Below are 21,246 nucleotides of genomic sequence, written 5' to 3' on the forward strand. Positions count from 1 at the left end.
CTGAGCAGCCCTTGCACCAGAAATACGTTTTCATTTAATAGCTATCCAACTTAATGTACATGTCTTTTCCCTTACATATTCTTCATACTATTTAAAATAAATCAGAAAGTGATTGCTGTTGGACTTTCTACTCTTCTCAAAAGACAAGACATTCTATATTATCTATTCTATGATATTTTTATAATCACTTAATTATTTTACTAAGCAGTGGAGTGTGTTTATACAGTTTCTTGCAATATAAATAAACACCATGTCATCTGACACAAACAAACATTGATTATTTCTAAAGTACACGAGAGAAGAAAATAATAAAACATTAGAAATGCAAGAAAAACTTTTTTTTTCCAACGGTATTATAGTAAAAAGGGCATTCAACTTAAATAAATGACTCCCTGTCACCCAAAAAATCCATAGGTGTCAGCCAGTACTTCTTAACTAATGAAATCCTTTAAAAGCAATCCTGCATGATATTTTTACATTCTGGAAGTTAGCTCACAATATCTTTAAAAGTTTCAAATTTTTAACTGCCAGTAAAAAAGACAGCCACCTGAACTGGGCAGGCGGTTTGGAAAAATGAATGGATGGCATTTGTACAGTATATCTAAAAACAAAGCCTTACTATTAAGCTCAGTCATTGTATATATGAACAGGTTTTCTTGGCACTCAAATGACTGCATCAAATGTGAGGTTAAAAATACTAAGCTCTTAATGAGATGTCCAATCCCATACAGTTTCAAGGAAAATCCAATATGCTTAGTGGTTGAATTAATTCATTAAAATATGCAGCATGAGAATGTGGCTTAAAAGAGCAGTCCTCATCCATTTCAGGCATACTTACTGAAACCAACCCTGGGACAGCTTAGCTATTTGCTACATAGATGGGCATAATGGACTTAATGGTCTCTTCTAGTTTACCAAATTTCTTATGTTCTCAGGCAGCAGTACTATGCATAATTATTTTATTTTAATTTCTGAGTTTTTCATATGTTTAATAATCATGGTAAACCTCTTTCTGGGCCTGGGCATAATGTCTTTAAAAAAACAAGCTTCTGAAGAGAAAGAGAACAGAAGGCTAAAGGAATGATGCAATATAGTCTAATGCAGGCTGTTATGAGCAAGAAAAAGATGGTTGCAGGTTGTAATCTCCTGGGTTGAAGCAACAAATGCAACCTATCAGCCCACCCCATTTCCAGCAGCATCCAAGCTCCGAGTCTGGGGCAAATAGATGCCAATGAAAGAGAAACTAGTAGCAAAGGGTCCGTAAAACTAGGAGATCTATCTGAACATCACACAAAGAATATATATAAAATGTTCCACAGGTAAGCAAGCCAATAATCAAGTTGACAGAAAACTTGAACAATATTTAGCAGAAAATGAAAGGTGAAAAGACACACTTAAGTAAGTGTACAGTATGTTGGAGAAAATCGAGAACAATACTGAGAAAATGGAAATGTCATGAGCCAGTCCAAGTCAGGTGAGTACAAACTGTGCATACATCAGCATTTAACACATTAAATATTAAAAAAAACTCCCTTATAGTTATTTTGATCATATTTTATACAGGCAGGCAGTGGTATTAAAGTGACCAAATGGGAGTCAGTTATTCTTTGAATTCAAATCTTTTCTTAACAAGCATACAGTCAGACTATTAAGGGGTGTGAGTGAAAAATAAACATTAAAGCTGATGTTAATTAATGTTTAAAACTTGTACATCTGTCTAATATAACATTCTTCAACCCACATAACCCAATACACAGTCGCAGGGAACCAGAGTCTATCCCAGCAGCAAGGTTTACAAGGTATGAGATAGTAGGGTGCTAATCCATTACAGGCCTCACTTACACAAACACTCACAATCTATAGGTGAATCTGTATTAGAAGTTGACTTCTAAAGCAAAAAAGGTCTGATTAATGGGTTACAATGGACTATATTACCATGTAATTCCATGCAGGGTTTCTAACTTGTTTCTGTATACCTCTGTCTAACATTAAAATAACATTGCAAATAAATAAAAGGTAATAAATATACAGTAAAGGAGAAACTAAATTCATAACATGCACCTATGTAAAAATGTGTACAATATGCAGTTCAGCAAGATGAATTAATGTCAGTTTAATTATAATGAAAAATTAAATTTAGTAGTATATCTGTTGATGGGAGGCACTGTATTTTCTGTGATTTTTTAGGTAAAGAAGAGAAAATTTTCAAGGCAAGGTAATCCTACTCACTAATCAGGGAACTGGAGAGTTGTGATGTGCTACATGATGTTTAGCACATTTAAGATAGAATTTCAATGTACTCTGTATACATGACAATATTGATTCCTTAAATTATCAGCAAACATGATGAGAATCACAAACTTAAAAGATGGCAGTCAGACAGCTTGGGAGCACCAGACTTTCAGCACATGGAATGCACATTGGGACAAATGCTTCTTTTGAGCCATCTTATATGAGGTTTCATATGTCGTCAGTTCAGTGTACTCAAACATAGGGGTCAGAACAGTTATGTCTGTACTGCTTCATTTTACTGGTCTCACTTCTTAAGGTTCCCCGCCATTAATTGCTTATCTTAGACTTAAACAGCTGCATTCACAGTTTTTAGTAGCTCTTTATTACTAATAAGACAAAGGAGCCAGCAGTTGTCCATCTAACGTGTTTCCATTTCCATCTTGAACTATATAGTTTAATTAATTTCATTGTTTTTGCTGCTGTATACATCTAAATTTCTCCTTGGGGTGAATCAATTTTATCCAATCAAATCTAATAAATTATTTAGAAGGAAACTGAAGATAAAAAAAGTGAAGGACTCAGAATTATTCATCCATTTTAAGTTTCCAATCATTTGGTGATATCCTTGAAGAGAAAAATCTATGATATAAAATGACCTGACATGGCAGAGTTAAAACAGTAACAAGCTATGAAATTAAATAGGGTCTGTTATGACAAGGTTTGAATTCTAATTAAGCAATTAGGGTTGAGTTGGAACAATAACTGCCGCCACTGTGGCCCACCGTGACTGATGTTGATGACCCCTGCTCTACAGAGTTAACAGTTAATGCATCATACCAATAAATGAATCATAATGTGATTTATATAGTGCCCTGCTTTAAGATAATTTACAGAGTAGTTAAGATTATAATGTGTCCAGTACAGTATTTGCCTGGTGATACTATTATTTTGATACATGATCACTTTTACTTATCACTTTTGGTCCTTAAAGTCTACAGAACATTACTTCCAACCAGTACTTTGCAAATTTTCATTCTACGCTCCTTAGTTTTAGTGTAAATGTGATTAATCCTCAAATTCACAGATTACTAAAGAGTCCCTGAAACCAACCTTACCCTGACTGGTTTTCCTCTTAACATAACACCTTCTGATGCAGATATCTGACCTTTCAAAAAATTTGTCTCTAATAATTATGGGTGATGAACTAATTGCATCTTCAACATCAGACACCTGCTTTATAATAGCTGGTGTTCTGTATGTGTAATATCTACTGAAAATGTTTTGTATCCTGATAAAAGACTTGAATAAAGTTTCTTAAGTATGGGAAGATCATTGCATTGGTCAAAACTCAATTTTATGTCTAACATCCATCCATCCATTATCAAACCCGCTGGTCACATAGGGGTCTGCTGGAGCCAATCCCAACCAACACAGGGCACAAGACAGGAATCAATCCTGGGCAGGGTGCTAACCCACCGCAGGACACACACAAACACACCCACACACCAAGGCCAATTTAGAATCGCCAATCCACCTAACCAGCATGTATTTGGACTGTGGGAGGAAACCGGAGCGCCCGGAGGAAACCCACGTAGACACGGGGAGAACATGCAAACTCCACGCAGGGAGGACTCAGGAAGCGAACCCGGGTCTCCTAACTGCGAGGCAGCAGCTCTACCACTGCGCAACCGTGCTGCCCTTTGTGTCTAACAGACAGACATAATTTGATTTAATTTTCTCATTCCAGCATATGATTTTTTTCTTAATAACTAAAACAGAATCAGCATTAAATACCACCTTCAGTTAATTTGCAGAAATATCAGATTATTTATTCAGCAATCACTGATTGGTGTGACCGTGCAAAATGCAAAAGCACCTATTGCCATTATATCTGTCTTAATGTTGATTTGCTAAATTTGGCTCCGGATTTCCATTGAAATCTATTACACTTGTTCTTTAAGGAACTTTGTTGGTATAGCTCAGTTTTTACTCAAATTTCACTGTTCATTTAAAAAGCATTGGTGAATTTTTGAAATTGTATATCTTTATACAGAAAACCATTCTGTACGACCTAATTACTCATAAAGTTTTTTTTCGAAATTTACTTTCAGAAAGATAATTCCAAATTGTTTCCTCTTTTAAAGTTTCAATAGCACTGATCAGGTTTTTTTAGTAAAAATTGGCCAATTTAGATTGGTGATCGATTGATTGGAGCATCCCAATTTAACATAAAATCCAATAATAGAACTTTTTCTGTTTATCGCTTAAGCACCTCCTCCCCTCTAAACAAACTGATTATTTTTTAGTGACAAATCCATCCTTAGAGGTCTTTGCAGGAAAACTCTAGGAAACTCTAAAGGCTTTTTAAGAGGTAATTTTTTACCTTTCCCATAAAAGTAAATTGGAGATCAAGAAGGTGTCAAGCTATGAAATTAATCAGCGAAATTACCAGAATAGATCAAGAATACACCAGGTCTTCAAATGAGGCACTTTATAGGAAAAGGCACATTCTGCAATCAGAATTTAACCTCTTGACAACAAAAGAAAAAGAACAGGCACCATTAAATCACAATATCATTACTATGAACATGGAGAGAAGGCTAATAATACCTCAGCTCAACAAATCCAAAAGCAGGAAGTTCAAATGCAATAACAGAAATTACCAACACAGATTGAGATCTTTGACCTTAAAAATATAACCCACACATGTAGGGAGTACTATAAGTTCTTAAATTTCAATTACAGTAGAGTCTCGCTTATCCTACATTCGCTTATCCAGCATTCCGTATTATTCGATGTCCAACCGCAAAAAAAAAAATGCATCATTCGGCAACAAGAACTGCAAGTTGCGAGCGTGAGCGTAGTCTATTTTTTGTTGCTCCCGACTCTACTGCAGCTAATTACAGTGGAACCTCGATTTGCGAGGATAATTCGTTCTAGAAATGTGCTCGCAGTCCAAAGCACTCGTACAGTATATCAATGTGAATTTCCCCATAAGAAATAATGGAAACTCAGATGATTCGTTCCACAACCCAAAACTATTCATATAAAAACAATTAATACATAATATAAAGTAAAAATAAATAAAGCAAATTAATCTGCACTGTATCTTTGAAAAGAATCATGGCTGGGGTGAGTGAGTTTCTAAACTCTTGTGGGATTCCACCCAATGGGACGACACGCGGAAGAACATCCAAAAGCAATCGCAGTCGCCCAGCACTGTAGCAGTTCGCCATAAAAGCGAATTTGAAAAGATCGTGGACATGCTATAAGCGCCTGTTGTTGATGGGTGATACAAGGAACAAGGAACTTTATAAATGCGCAGGGCACAGTGTTACTTTCCCCCGACCCTGCCTGACTGCTGTGTCTGTGTATAGGAGAAAGGCAGATCCCGCTAAAATAAATAACCGCGCTGTTGCTGTTTCAAGATGAATAAAGCTGGTGTTGCTAAAAGTAATGAGACTCAGCTTCGTGTTTTCGGGTGCAAGACAGGGACTCGCACGTCACAGCACACACACACACGCAGTCACAATGCTGTAGTAAACAGTATACGCTCGTACAGATGTTGACTATATGAGTGACAGAGTTAAGGCTCTAGAAACTGCAATTAATTACATTGAGCAACAAGAAGAAGCTACAGGAATCGACATAATGATGCTACAAAGATGGCGAAACTTGACAGAGAAGAAACGGCACTCGTCAGGAAAGCAAACTACAATCAAAAAAAAAATTTTAAGTACAGTACATACTGTATTTAACTCCAGACAATTCTGTAACTGTAAGTTCATTTTTTCAGTTAATTTATTCTGTTGTTTTGTTGTAAAACATGATTAATAGGTTCATAATGTGTAAAATTATAACATAGTTTGACGTTTAATAGGCTTTTTCTTAACACCTGTCATTATCCAACATTTTCGCTTATCCGACGTTCTACCGGCCCGTTTATGTCGGATAAGCGAGACTCTACTGTAGTTTAAAACAGACAAGACACAATTTAATGACTTTTGTGATACAATACAAACACCAAAGCTAGATAAGAAGTGCAGAATAAACCTCTGACACTTTCAGAATTACTGGATGTTATAAACTCACTCCAAGGTTGGAAAGTAGCAGGCCTTGATGCTAACCCTGTGAAAATTTCTACAAAATTTCAAATAAGCTATCTCCACTATTATTAGCAATGTTTATAGATGCTAGAGACAACATAATTCTACCTCAAACTTTTCGCCAAGCAGTAATTACTATATTTCCAAAGAAAAATAACAGCTTTTTACAATGTGCATCATACAGACCAATTTCTATTCTGAATAATGAGGTTCTCTAGCTAGAAGGATTGAGAAAGTAATATCACAAGACCAAACCAGATTTATTAAAGGGAGGTACTTAGCTTCAAACCTTTGGTGTCTGTTTAATATAATGTAATCACCCATAAAATCTAACACACAGATCTTATTATCTTTGGACACAGAAAATACATTTGACATGGTTGAATGAGACTATCTGTTGGGGTTTAGCTTAAATATATGTGCATGGATAAAACATCTTTATACCAGTCCAGAAGCCTCTCTCTGTATTAACACCTGTTCCAAACTGATGCCCTCTATCACCATTGCTTTTTGCAATTGCCTTTCAACCATTGGCCATTCACTTTCAAAATGCATCAGAGATAAAGGAGATTATCAGAGAAGGACCTGAACAGAAAATATCACTATATACAGATGATATGGTACTGTATATATCATACCAACAAGTATCTTTACCAGTAGTCCTTAATATACTAGCAGAATTTCAAAAGATATCTGGACTCAAAATCAATTTGAATAAAAGTGTGCTTTTTCCAATTAACTCTCTGTTACACAATAGTAGACCTGGCCTCTATCCATTTATTTTATCATAACAGTTTAAAATTCTAGAGGTAAACATCACATGCAAATACAGATCAAATCCCATTATAAAGAGTACCAAAACAACAAAAATTTCAGAATAATGAATCATTTTTGTGAGCCTGGACAAACGTTCATAGGATATCATGTCAAACAAATATTGTTTTAAAAAAATGTAAATTTCAGTATAACATACTTTTTTTTGACCAAAAATGACCACCTAAAATAATAATGCAAATCAAAAAATACTTAATGCCACACCTACACTTTCGCCAAGTCTTGGGAACCCTGCTACAGCTGACTCTTTCTTGTTAGACCAAAAGAAAATGACAGTTAGTTGCTAAATTTCAGTCTGGGCAAGGCTCAGGAAGGATATAGGCATGACATCATACACATAGTGAATCCTGAGTCAGTGTTCCACCGAGCATACGCATAGGTAGTTGTGTAGTGTGCAGATATAGTAGTGTTCAAGTTTCATAGTGCTTCTTAAAGTTTTCTTTGAGATGAACAAAAAAATAGAGAAATGGCTTCAGTTTAAGCTGAAAGAAAAATTAATAATCTCGAAAAAAGTTGACTCTGAAATGAAGAAAAATGATGTGACGAAAGCATTTGCAATCACACCTTCATCTTCATCTAATGTCTCATTTTAGTTCTGTATTTTCAAACTTAAATTTTTACTATAAAAAAAATTAAACCTAACATCTCATTTTGAAATACAGTATTTTTGTACTTTAAGAAGCGCTGTTTTTTATACAGGTATTATCTAGATTGGGTCACAAAGTTGCACGAGAAACAGGAAGGTGAGTTCAAGTTTTCAAGGAAAATAAAGGTACTTTATTACTGTAAAGAGAAAGCAGGTACAGTCACAACACTTCATTCAAAAAAGAAGCTGTTAGGAGCTGCGACACAGTCAAGAGTCCTGCTTTAGCTCCTATCGTCAGTCAGATTAGAAGAACACCAGTGGCACGGATTAACTGATGTGGCAGATGAGGTCTGGAGAAGAGAGAATACTATACTTATTTCCCCCATATTTGTTATAACAAAATGTCTGTTATAACGAAATGTTTGTATGGTCCCATGAGTTTTGTTATAATGGGAGTCTACCTGTATAAAGTACTTTTTCAACATAATTTTTTTATCAGCATGGAAAAAAAAATCAAACAAAATGTGAACAGATGGTCGACCTTTTATCTCACATTAACAGGGACAATCAATACTGTCAAGATAAACATTCTCCACAAATTTCTTTTCTATTTCAGAGCATCCCTATATACATTAACAAATCATTCTTTAAGAAATTAGACTCAATTATAACCTCATTTATTTGGATTCTGAGATGTCCATGCACACAAAAGGTGACTCTACAAAGACCTAAAACAGAAGGGGCATGGTACTACCTAACTTTCATTTTTATTACTGGACAGAAAATATAAAAGCATAAAGACCTGGGGCCTCATGTATTACTCTGTGTGTAGAATTCACACTAAAACGTGGCGTACGGACAAAAGCAGAAATGTTCAAATGCACAAAAAAATTTGGATACATAAATCTGTGTGTTCACTAAATTCCACGTTCTCCCACTCCATAAATCCCGGTCAGCATGTTAGGATGTTAACATTTTATCTGTATAATGTAATAAACATAGTTTGCTGCATTTCATCTTAAAAATGATATCATCATCATATGTAAATACGTGCTAAAATGGCGCAGGTTGTGCAATATTATAACTGTATCGCAAGTTTACAGTGAGGTAATTGTACTTATAAGTACAAACAGTTCTACAAGGAGCACTTGATGGACTGATTGATTGCATTTATAGTTCTTGGGATGAAACTGTTTTTGAACTATGAGGTCAGTACAGGAAAGACTCGATGCGTTTGCCATATGGGAGCAGTTCAAATAGGCAGCATGACTGAGGCAGCGTGTGATAGATGCTGTATACCGATAATTCTCTTTCCAATCAGCTGCTGTAGAGCTGTGATTCCACACTCAGATACAGTGATACTGAGTGGTACAGTGAGAGTAATATGGAAAAAGATAATTCGCTGTGGCAACCCCTAACAGGAGCTGCTGAAAGAGAAAGAAGGAGGTGCAGTGAGAGTAACAATGCTAAAGCAGCTATGGTATTTGGAATAGTTTGGCCATTCCTTGGACCATAATATTGTTACGGGTTAATTATAATCAGATGCCTTAAACTAATAAACAATATGTGGTTAATTTCAGTGTATATGATAAAGCCACATCAGGGATGTGGATCTAAAAAAGAAAGGGAAACCACACTGGAACAAAAACACTGTTTTGATGCTGGGTGCTGCCAGTTTGCAAAACCGAGCGGAGAACTTGCGCACACCAGGATTTGAGCTAGCGTGAAAATGTGCATGGCTAGATGCCAAGTTTAGTTTTTATACATCGCGATGTGACGATGGAAACGCGCGTAAGCAACTTTTTTTTGCGTATGCACTGTTTATACATGAGGCCCCTGGACATTTGCACAGATTAATGAATATGAACAAGACTGGTCTGCAACAGAAATAAAAATTTGCTGTACTTTATATGCCATGCTTTGTGCTGCAGTAAATACAAATTATCATCAGTATACTAATAATCCAATTGTTCATCAATCAGTTAGAATATGGAACCAATGCAGGAAAAGCTTTTATCTGTTACACCTCTACATGATAATCACCTTTTTCTGCCTCTCAAACCTACACAGTATTTAATCTTTGGAAAATGTTAAGGATTAAAACACTTAGAGAATTGTATATAGATTTTTTTTTTGCATCTTATGATAAATTATTCTTCAAATTTAACTTCCCAGCATCACAATTTTTCCACTACTTTCAAATCAGAAACTTTGCTAAAAGGAACCTACCCAATTTTCCTCACCTCCCACCCATTTCTAATCTAGAGGCAAAGCTGATCAGTCTTGAAGACTCAGACTGCATTTTAATGATATACAAAAACGTCTTAAAGTCTCTTCTTCTCAAAGATCCTAGGTATGGTGGGCGCAAAGGATCTTTCACTTAATATCTAAGAAAATGAGTGAAAGGCAGCAATACATAGAATGCTAGCTCCATATGTGCAAAGCATTCAATCATTCAACTTAAAATAATTAATTGAACACATTTATTGTCCAAAATGTATCCAGTGCAAGATCCAACCAGCAAACGTTTCAATCTAGCTCTAGCCTCACAAGTAATTGCATATACCACACTGCTAGCTTGTGGACTTGTCTTGCTCAACTGGAAGAACCCGAACCCACCTTTTATAAGTCAGTGTGTAACTGATGTATTTGAAATTAGAAAAAAACAAATTTGTATTTAGAGGATCCATTTAAAGCTTTTTTTTTTTTTTTTAAATATGGCAAGACCTAATTAATAACATTTTAGAATAAGCATTTATATCAAGGAAAAGGACATTATTCCTCTCTTTCTCTCGGTTGGGAGATGTTGTTTTGTTAAGTTTGACTGGATTGTATGCAACATTATTTTCTTTGTTGTATAAGTTAGACTTTATTGTATGGAATGTAATTTTCTTCAAATTAAATAAATAAATAATATCACATGGGGATAAACATACAAGGTTGATAAATGTGAGCTTTCCCTCTGCAGTCAGCTGTATAGACCATAAAAATATGATATGGTTCAACAGCCTCTGTCAGCCATGAAAAGCAAAGATAACTGATAATAAACTATTTTAAAACTGAATGAATTATTGAACTCAGTTACAGGATGGTTGATAGCAAAATCTACAAGGCTAGAAATCACTCAGGACAGAACATCTTCTTACTGCTTGCAAACAGCCATAGTCACAAAAATAGACATAACTATTAACAATTTAGAGGTAACAATTGATCTAACATTGTACTATGGAAGGAAACTAGGGTGCTCCAATGAAGCCCATGTGATTATGAGAAGAACTTGTCAACACCAAAAATAAACTCATGCCACAAGTCTAACAGGAGGTCAAATGTTATGACATCTATAAGCACGATGATCATGGAAACAAAACTTTTCAGTTATTGGAGAAGTCATTGTGGCCCATAACATAAACACTAAAATAAAAATAAAGAGGTTACTTTTAAACACATATGCAAAAGTAATTGAGCACACAGTATTAAAAAGAAGTAAAATTTCTATTAAGGGGATATAACAGGCTTGAACCAGTTAGCTTGCCTGAAATTCATCTTACAACTGATCTTTATAGAAATCAGAGACTGCTTCCATTCTGAAATAATATGGGTTGCAAATGACCTGTGCTTAAATTCTGTAACAATGCAAATGTGTTCCAGCATGTCACGAGAATTCAGTAATCCTGGTAATCTGTATGGATCCAACTTTGACCTGAGCCAGCAATAATAATATATTTTATTAGGAATTATTTCACTCCTCTGGAGGGTTTTATCCTCTCTGTTTCCTATTTAATGGCAAAGCACACAACCCTCCCACATGTTTCTATCTTTGACAACATAACTTTGCCCTTTCCCTCCAGTCAGTCTTGTACTTATTTTCTTTGTTTGCTGTTCAGTTATCTCTCCAACATTTCTAGATATGTAAACCTCCTGTTCCACTTTAAATTTCACTAAAAGCCATTTTACTAAAGAAATAACTACTGAAACATATTGTGGAGTGTTCGCTTTATTTTAGTTAGCCTTTACCAATTTGGTTTTATTTAAAATTATGCAAATGTAATAATAATAATAATAATAAGGTTTTATTTCTATGATACCATGGTAGAATACATTTTAACTAAATTCACAAGCATGCAGCACGTACTACAATGTTTCTCCTGAGTCACTTTTAAAGGTGGTAGTGTTATGAATATTAATTATTTGCACTGGAGATCTATTTTCACTGATTTTTTATTTTCTACAACAAATAATTCACATTGTGATACTTTTTTTTAGCATTTTGCCAGTGACCTCATAGTTTGATCGATCTTGCTGCTTTGTTATTAGCTATAATGAAGTTGCCTTTCATGTATTTGACAACGGTGCTGCATATGACTTCATAATTACTTCACACAAAAATTATTTTTTATATGTTACTTACCTTATGTTGTCTGTAGTGGTAGTTAAGAAAAAACTTTTGATCTCACGTTTTCAATGAAAAAAGAGATCACAAAATTCCTGATTTAATGAACTTCAATAGAGATCCAGCTTAAGCAACAGCAAAACATATCAAAACATCAATAAAGAAATCTCAAATTATTTGTGTCACATAATCCAAATGTCAGCTATCTCAATGTATGCTCACAACATTCCACACATGTATTTTTGCCAAAAATGTTTTTCTGTGCTAACCAATACAAACAAATGCTTTAAGATGGCATCACCATAGTGCTAGAGTCCGAGTATCTTGATGTAATCATGTAAAACACTTTTTTGTGCAGTAAAAAATTAAACAAGTGTTCTTTAGCAAGACAGGGTTGTTTTTGGCTTTGAATTCTCAATTATGATTTTTTGGGGGCTAGATAATTTGTAATAATAATACAAAGAGTACACAACACGTTTCTCCCTTATTGGGGCTCATCACTTTTGCACTCCTGTACATCTGATTATTAGGTGGTTGCCAAACAGTAACACTTGTGGTTGGTTTTTGTATTATTTGGCAGATAATGTATAACATATCTATGATTTGCTTCTCGCATCTGAGAGCAAGTGGTGGATGTTTGCCGACTGGTCGACCAACCACAAGTGTAACCTGGTAGGTAACCACCTAATAATCAGATTGTGATTCAGACTTAAAAAAATTGTAATACTCCAATCTTCACCTTGCCAAATAGATAGATAGATAGATAGATAGATAGATAGATAGATAGATAGATAGATAGATAGATAGATAGATAGATAGATACTTTATTAATCCCAAGGGCAAATTTACAAATAAGTGAACCAACAACCGTGGTGCAGCGTCAGAGGCTTTACCTCAGTCCCTGACATCTGACTTTCAATCTCTGTAAGGGGATGCAAAAGTGCATACACCTTACAAGCCCCAATAAGGGTGAAATACGTGTTGTGTATTCTTTGTATTATTTGGCAGATACTGTATCACATATCTATGATCTTCTTCTCGCAACTGAGAGGACAAAGTAGATGTTTCCCGACTGACCGAACAACCGTAAGTGTTACCTGACAGGTAACCACCCAATAATCAGATTGCGATTCAGACTTAAAAAGAATATATATAATTAGACAAATATCTAATCAGCCAATCACAAAGCAGCAACTCAATGCATTTACGCATGTAGACACTGTCAAGATGTCCTGCTGAAGTTTAAGCCGGGCATCAGAATGGGGAAGAAAGGTAATTTAAGTTACTTTAAACATGACATGGTTGTTGGTGGCAGACCTGCTAGTCTGAGTATTTCACAAGCTGCTGATCTACTGGAATTTTCAAGCACAACCATCTCTAGGATTTACAGAGAATGGTCTGAAAAAGGGAAAATATCCAGTGAGGCAGTCCTCTGGTCGAAAATGGCTTGTTGATGCCAGAAGTCAAAGGAGAATGGCTAGACTGGTTCAAGCTGATAGAAAGGCATACGTAGCTCCAATAACTACTCGTTACAACCAAGGTATGCAGAACAGCATCTATGAACACACAACATGTTAAACATTGTAGCAGATGGGCTACAACAGCAGGAGACCACATCAGCTGCCACTCCTGTCAGCAAAGAACGGGCAACTGAGGGTACAATTCACACAGGCTCACCAAAACTGCACAACAGATGACCGGAAAAATGTTGCCTGGTCTGATGTGCCTCAATTTCTGCTGCAACATTCAGATGGTATGTTTATGATATAATCTTCACCACTTTGACTAAGTAAGTGGTCTTTACAAATAAATTTTTTTGTTAAAATGAATCAACTCTGACTGCATTTAACTCATTTTATTACAGTGCTTTGAGAATTAACTATCTAATCTGCATTGCACACTGCCATTAGCAGAATTTTTAATATTATGAAAATCTATAAGCAATTGCAGGTATATAGAGAATATTTCATTAATTTGAAATGTATGAGATGTATGTTTCTCCGAAGTCATTTTAATTTCTGCCTTCCACTAGATTTGTTTGTCAAAGTAAATATGCCACAGAAATGCTCATTTGACATACTTCTGGCATATAAAGTACTTTGTAACACTGGTAAAAATAATTCTTGTTGACACCTTTTGACTACCAAGCATGATGAGAAAAGATTACATTTATTGAGTTATCCCAGTACTTATCAGCAGGCCTCATCTCAAAGTCACCTGAAGGCTAAGTTGGATTGTTCTATTTGTGTCCCTCATAAGTATTATAAACAGCCAGAGCTGCCTACTGAAGTGCCATTCATAGGGGGATTTAGTGACTCACACCACTGTTTCTTACAGATAAAATGTTCCATTAATTTGGGTGAGTCAACATATATCTCTTTTAACACGATTATTTCACAGATGCTTGAGTCAAGTTCATTCTTACATGTAAAGAAAGTGACCCTAACACAATTTAATTAAAGATTCTGTCAACTGTTTTTAATCAGCCAGTCAATTGTAGCTACCTGAGACAATTACAATATGTAGAATCAAGCGTAAGACTAAATACTTTAATAAGGAAATACATATATTTTAGTTTTTATTGCTTCTGATTCACAAATACAACACCCCATATTTGAATCTCATGCCATGCCCAGCTGCTGGTTGCATGTTATTCTCATTTCAGTATGGGTTTTCATCCTGGTACTGAATTTTTCATCCTACATCCAAAAGATGTACCTGTTAGATTAATGTGTGATTCTTAATTAGCTCCATTTGAGTGACCATTAGGATGGTCTCATGAAACAAAAATCAGACAATTTGAGAAGTTGTTTGACTCAAGCATATTGACCCCACATAGAAGTGGGAAATGATGACGAGGAAGAAGAAGATGACAGAACATACATAATACTGGACAAACATTTTGGAAAACCTCAGTTTTTCTTCAAATTGAATCAGTTAAAATGCAACGAATGACTTGAAATGGTGAAAAGATGAGCAGTAAACTGCCAGAGGTTGAAATTTAAAGTTTAGGGTTAGCAAAAACTGTAAAGAAAAAAAAAATGGGGGTGTGCTCCCCTCAACTTTCTCATATACTGAGATAAAAAGATAAGGTCATCAGAACCACTTTCAAGTGCGCAATATTTCTCAGATATCATATGTCTTTGTTTCTCATCATAACTAATTGATAATATCAATACACAATTATTTATCTCTATGTATAATCAAACTTTATATTAAAATTATATTTTTGCACATATGGAGGTCAAAACACTGGTGGAATCTTTTTTCATGATTACATATGCATCACCTAGATTACATGCAAAGTAAAAGGAGTTATAGTCACCTAAAACATTGAAAAAGTGTTAGTATTATATAATAATACCATATAATATATAGTTAGTAAATTGCTATAGGTAAAACTGTATTTAGCTATATTTAATTATGATAATGATGGCAGAAATAATAAAAAAAAAAATCACAAATATAAGTGTATTACCAGGAACATGATGGGGACGTAGCAGCTTATTGTTCCCATTACATCTTTATATTTACATGACATGATCAATGTTAACACGCTATTGTTAAACTGATGATGTATACATTAAAATAAAATAAATAATAGTTATTGAAAGAATATGCAATATATTGAATACAGTTTTTAATATCGTGTACACATTTATATTTCCATGATACAAAAAATTTGGATGGTGGTTTAAATGTAATACTACTTCTGGTTGAGTAATTTTTCTCAAACTTCATATCTGTTTGCATTTTATCATTTTAAATATCTATGCAAAATTTGAATCATCTATCTGTAATTATAGCCATAGTTTTCTTGAAAATTCACAAAAGTATTCAGTTAAAGTACCACTTTTGGTTGCCAGAAGTGACCCAAACATTGATAGGATTCCTTATTTTTTATATAAAGCAGGGGTACAAAATCTTATTGACCTAGGTTAAAGCATTTTCGAGTTATACAAACAGACAGAAATAATTTCAAAAATTATTTTTCAGACTCAGGAAGGTCTAAAACATCAAGATTCATCAAAATCTCGAGGTCGAACTTTTTTCATGATTCCTATACTTTCTCTATACTATGTACACAAGAAAGTAAAACAAATATCAGAATATTACAAACGGTCCTTCTTCAGGGAACAACTAATAGGTTCCATCCCATAGATGTTCGGCAGCAGTTAAAGCAAATTAATTCTTGCAAGTTGAAGCAAACAATTTTCAAAGGTGTCCCAACTTCTGTTAATTACTTAAAAACCCTGTCTGTCTTTAAGCAGAGTTGGATCAAATTGTGTTACTACATGCTCTACTCCCATAAAAGATGTAAATTCCAGTGATAATGGCAAGAACACAGCAATTAACAAATGAATGAGACAGAGCATTATTACCCTTCATTGAGTAGGCCTTTTGTTTAGAGAAATTGCAAAAAATTCAGAGCGTTGGAAGAAACTCTGACAAACCCAAAGTCACAACCCAAATAGAAGACAAGTTTCTAAGGGTCACCAGCTTGCTTGACAGATGACTCACAGCACAGCAGCTACAAGTACAGCTTAACAGTGGTCAAAAAAAGCAAATCTCAGTTTCTACTGTGAAGAGGAGACTTTGTGCTGTAGGTTTGACCAGGCAAGTGGGAGTAAGAAAGCCATTTCTTAAAGGACAAAACTGGGCCTTGAACTGCCAGCTGTGGACTACTGCAGACTGACAAAAGTTTCTTCACATTAGAAACGGAGACTTGGTTTTTCTCTCGTACATGTACTTCTTCAGGGTAGAGCAGTGGCCTTTTTATTAATCTAGTGTCCTAGGTTTGAGTCCTGTGCCTGTTTTTCATATAGAGTTTATACATTCTACCCATGTTTGTTTGGGTTTTCCTGTGTATACTCTCTTTTTTTCTCCTACATCTCCTACAATGTGCAGATTGGAGTAACTGCTTATTCTCTGTGTGAGCGTGTGTGTCTGCGTGGACCTTGCAATGGACTGGTATGCTGTCAAATGCTATTTCCTTCCAGTGCTGCCAGCCAAGATAGGTTCCTGCCACCTGCAGTCCTGAATTAGATTAAATGCATTTAAAATATTATGGCATGGTCATCCTACTACCCAAAATACCTTGTGCCCACCACATACTATCTCATGCACACCATGTACTGTCTCATGCCCACGACTTACCACATCGTGCTCACCACATACTATTTCATGTGCAGCACTTACTATATCATGCCCACCTCTTACTATCTCGTGCACACCAGATATTTTAAGGTCGATGTTACAAACACAGTTACAATCTACAGAAATTGATATTGGCAAGTTTAAAAATGTGTATATTCAAACCTGGATCTACGAAACAGTAGCAGTAAGTAGTGATGTTTATATGAAGATGGCTGTTTGCCAGATTTATCAGTAAGTCTGACTACTGCATGTATAATATGATATCTGGGCCAATGTTGGAACTTTTTGTTCTTGGATGATCTGATAGAGTGTGAATACCATGCTCACGGAGTCAGAACAGATTTGTCCTGTAAGGAATGTAAAAGTGAAGTCACTTAGTTAAAAAATTATGCCTTTCTATCAACACCTTTTGGACCCTTGAAAAGGGCAGAGAATTTGTTTCCTAATCAAAAACAGTTGGCAATTATATTGTATTGATGAACATTTTGCCATATTTATAAATTTCACTACTAGAAGAATATATTTTGTGAAGCCTTGAAATATATAAGATATGTGTATCTTTCATACTGCAAAGTCTAAGTGCTGTAATTAACTTTAAAGCTAAAGTTAGCTACTGTATTTGCAGCTATTTCTCACTGCAACTTAGTGTAATTCACATTGTTAGCTTTCTTCTTTTTCACACAACATACAGAAACGATTTGTATTCCACATATTGACTGATGTTAAACTTTGCCTGTTCTAATATGGGTACACTGATCAAATTTCCTGGCAAACTTAGCAAACTCCGTTTTACACACCAGTTGTCTGTAATATTTAATGCACACTCTAAAGAGTTAAATCGATTTGGATGCCTTTCCTTTCAAAGTCCTGTGACAAGAGAGACTCATTTATTAAATGTCCTTGTATGTTGCCTAGCCCAATGCAGTAGAATAGTCAAATCCACCGGCAAATTTGGCACACATGCCTCTTCATATAAACAACACTAGATTGATTAGAATATTGAAGTAGCACTCTAAATGGTTAAATCACTTTGGCCAAATTTCATTTAACACAAACAGTGACAATTAAAGAGGCCTGATGCAATTTAACTCTTTAGAGTGCATTTTAAATACGACAACATAAGTGAGTGTCCCAGGTTTGCCAGAGAATTAAATTAGTGTACCCACAATGGACTGAAATTCAAAATGCAGTCAAAATGTGGGATAAGAATTGCTCTTGTAAGTTGAATAAGAACCTAGAACACTAATAAGTAAGAGAGTAGTTAACTAAACAATTTAATTGCATTTTATTGCATTTTATTACACAGCAGTGTAATAATGGCAAGTGTTGCTGCTTCACTGTGCTCAGCTGAAAGTATGTAGTGTTCATATAATATTAGCTTGTGTGACCATTACAGTGTCTGGTGTGTAGGACAGAGTGTGTGGTGGGCATGTGAAAGTGGGTACGAGATTGTTTCCCAGAAAAAATAGACTACATCATGTCTCACAGGGGCTCCATATTTCTACTACTTTCATGGTTTCATATAGTTTTAGTATTTTATCTCTGTTTTGCCGGTTATTTTTTTTGTTGGTTTTAAAAAAATGTTTTTTTAATAATAATTTTAGGCTTTGTTTTAGTTTTTCTTTACAATAGCAAGTTTGGTGTAGATTTTTTTGAAAACAATCCCAAGACATACTAATGTTGTTCTGTTGACTTTTCATTTCCCCCAAATCCTCTCAACACGTTATATAAGTATTTCCATTATTTTATTATTTTTATTACCTATCTGTCTGTCTCTGTCATATAGGGTCTGACATAAAAGACATATGGGGAAAGAAATTGACAAGTACAGCGTGACCTGCCGGCTATTCCACACTTGCACCCTCAACCAAAAAGATCTCAACCAATTAGGGAAGCCGTGATGTAATTGCACCTTTAGGGACACCTCTTCTGATCCATCTGCTACCAAGACAGAAGAACGCTTGCCAATCTTCATCAGTATTTGACCCAAGCAGGACTAAATACAAAGTTACCTGCACTATTTTACTCTAGTAAAGGGGCATACCCTTATATAAGACTATTAAATGTGGGATATACAGTAAGGTTCATAAGTATTTGGACAGTGACACAATTTTCATTATTTTGGCTCTGTACACCACCACAATGGATTTGAAAAAAAAAAGCAATCATTATACGACTGAAGTGTAGACTTTCTGTTTTAATTTAAGGGGTTTACCAAAACTATCGTATGAGCTTTTGAGGAATGACAGACATTTTTTTTTAAGAACGTAATACTCACCTTCTGTACTCATATCTGGTGTTGGAATCCACACATAAACAAGGCCATAATCTTTGTATAACTCCATCATGGTCTCTGGACACATGGGTTCTGTCTTTTTGCGTCTACAACCAGACGAATTTTGCACAATATCCCATTCAGTCTGAAAATTCATCACGGCAGTGATTCCAAGCTCATGTTTCATTTTTATTGTCACATGTTCCATCTGACGTGGGCAACTACCAAGCCAGATTCTAGGCAGAATCCTGTGAAGTAACAGAAATGGAAGACACAACAGTTATTCAAACTCAATGCAAAGCTTGTTATTTTCAAGTATGTCGTCTGTTTGGATGCACATCCATTATTATGCAGTATATAAACTCACTAATGAGATTAAAAACATAACTAGCAGTGATGAGGTTTTGTTAGTGATGTACCATAATGATGTACCTAACAAGTATCAGATGCAACACAATACTATGCACACAGTGCAATTCAATTGAGATTTTAGGAAAATAAATGAAACTTTTGAAATTTTAAAAGCTGCTGTTGCTTCCCTCAAAATATATATTTTTCAGCCCTGCTGTGATGATTGTAGACTAAGCCTTAGCATTTAAATTGGCAATTATAGTTCTTTTGTGCACATGACAGGCTTAAACGCTATTTTCTCCCAGTCTGCGCATCACCTGTCACTCATCCAGCACATCTAAGATTTTCACAGGCAGAAATATTTCTTTGGAAAATGACAGAATTTAATGGATTTCACAAGAATTCGAGATAACATGCTAAAATTAACAGCATATATTAGGTGAAAGTACAGATAATACTGTAAAAGAAAGTATGCTATTTATGTTCTCTCTATGTCTGCGTGGGTTTTCCTCTAAGTATTTTTTTTACCATATATTTATTAAAATATGCTATCTTAATTAGTGGTAATGAAATATGTGCTAGCATAATTGCTGGTAAAATATAAAAATGAATAAACCATAATTATATGTTCTATGCATGTCTATCATAGAGAACGCTGAAGGGGTTGCCTAGCTCGGAGAGATTTCCATGGAAACCTCAATTGAAGAGGTTAGTCGACCACAGTCCAAATACAAGTCTGATGATGTTGAGGATGTTACCTCAATTACGTCCTTATTTTGCATGATTATTTACACCAAACTGACTGTAGCATACAGTATCAGGCAGAAAAAAATGTTACTGACTGGGAAAGTGGGGAAGAAACACTAAAATGTTGAATCATGAAAGACAGTCACAGTCCCCTTTTCAACCCCAATTTATTCATACAAAGACCCAACGTTACCTCAAGTTTTTCATAATAACCTATGCAGACTCAATTGATGCAGTGCATCAATTCAAAACACCACATTGTTAGGCATACTGTATATTAGGCACACATTTTATTCATTTTGCATAGTTTTTGTGCATAAATAAATAAATAAATAATAATAAATAAACAAATATATATATATATATATATATGTTTTTACCTGGGATGTACTTCTCCTGTGAAAGATGGTGACTTGCATAACCTAGAATCTATATTTTAAAATATTTAAAGGACAGACTTCAAAGAAGAAGAGGAAATATTAGCAGGAATTTTGATTTTAGTTTTAGCCTGACATTTGGCTTGTGATTTTCCTTTTGATTTTTTGTGTTTTTTTTGATGTTCAGGCTG

The 21,246-nt window shown here is 35.0% G+C and overlaps 1 protein-coding gene across 1 annotated transcript in view; it reads right to left on the reverse strand.

Moving 5' to 3' along the window:
* epm2a (EPM2A glucan phosphatase, laforin) overlaps window positions 1–21,246 on the reverse strand; it is a 183,375-nt gene that overhangs the window by 3,559 nt on the left and 158,570 nt on the right. Inside the window, exon 3 of the mRNA XM_039747522.1 lies at window positions 19,584–19,828. Coding sequence (XP_039603456.1) covers window positions 19,584–19,828 — 245 coding nt within the window. The remainder of the gene's footprint in view (window positions 1–19,583; window positions 19,829–21,246) is intronic.

This window comes from Polypterus senegalus, chromosome 3 (genome assembly GCF_016835505.1).
Source record: "Polypterus senegalus isolate Bchr_013 chromosome 3, ASM1683550v1, whole genome shotgun sequence".
NCBI lineage: Eukaryota > Metazoa > Chordata > Cladistia > Polypteriformes > Polypteridae > Polypterus > Polypterus senegalus.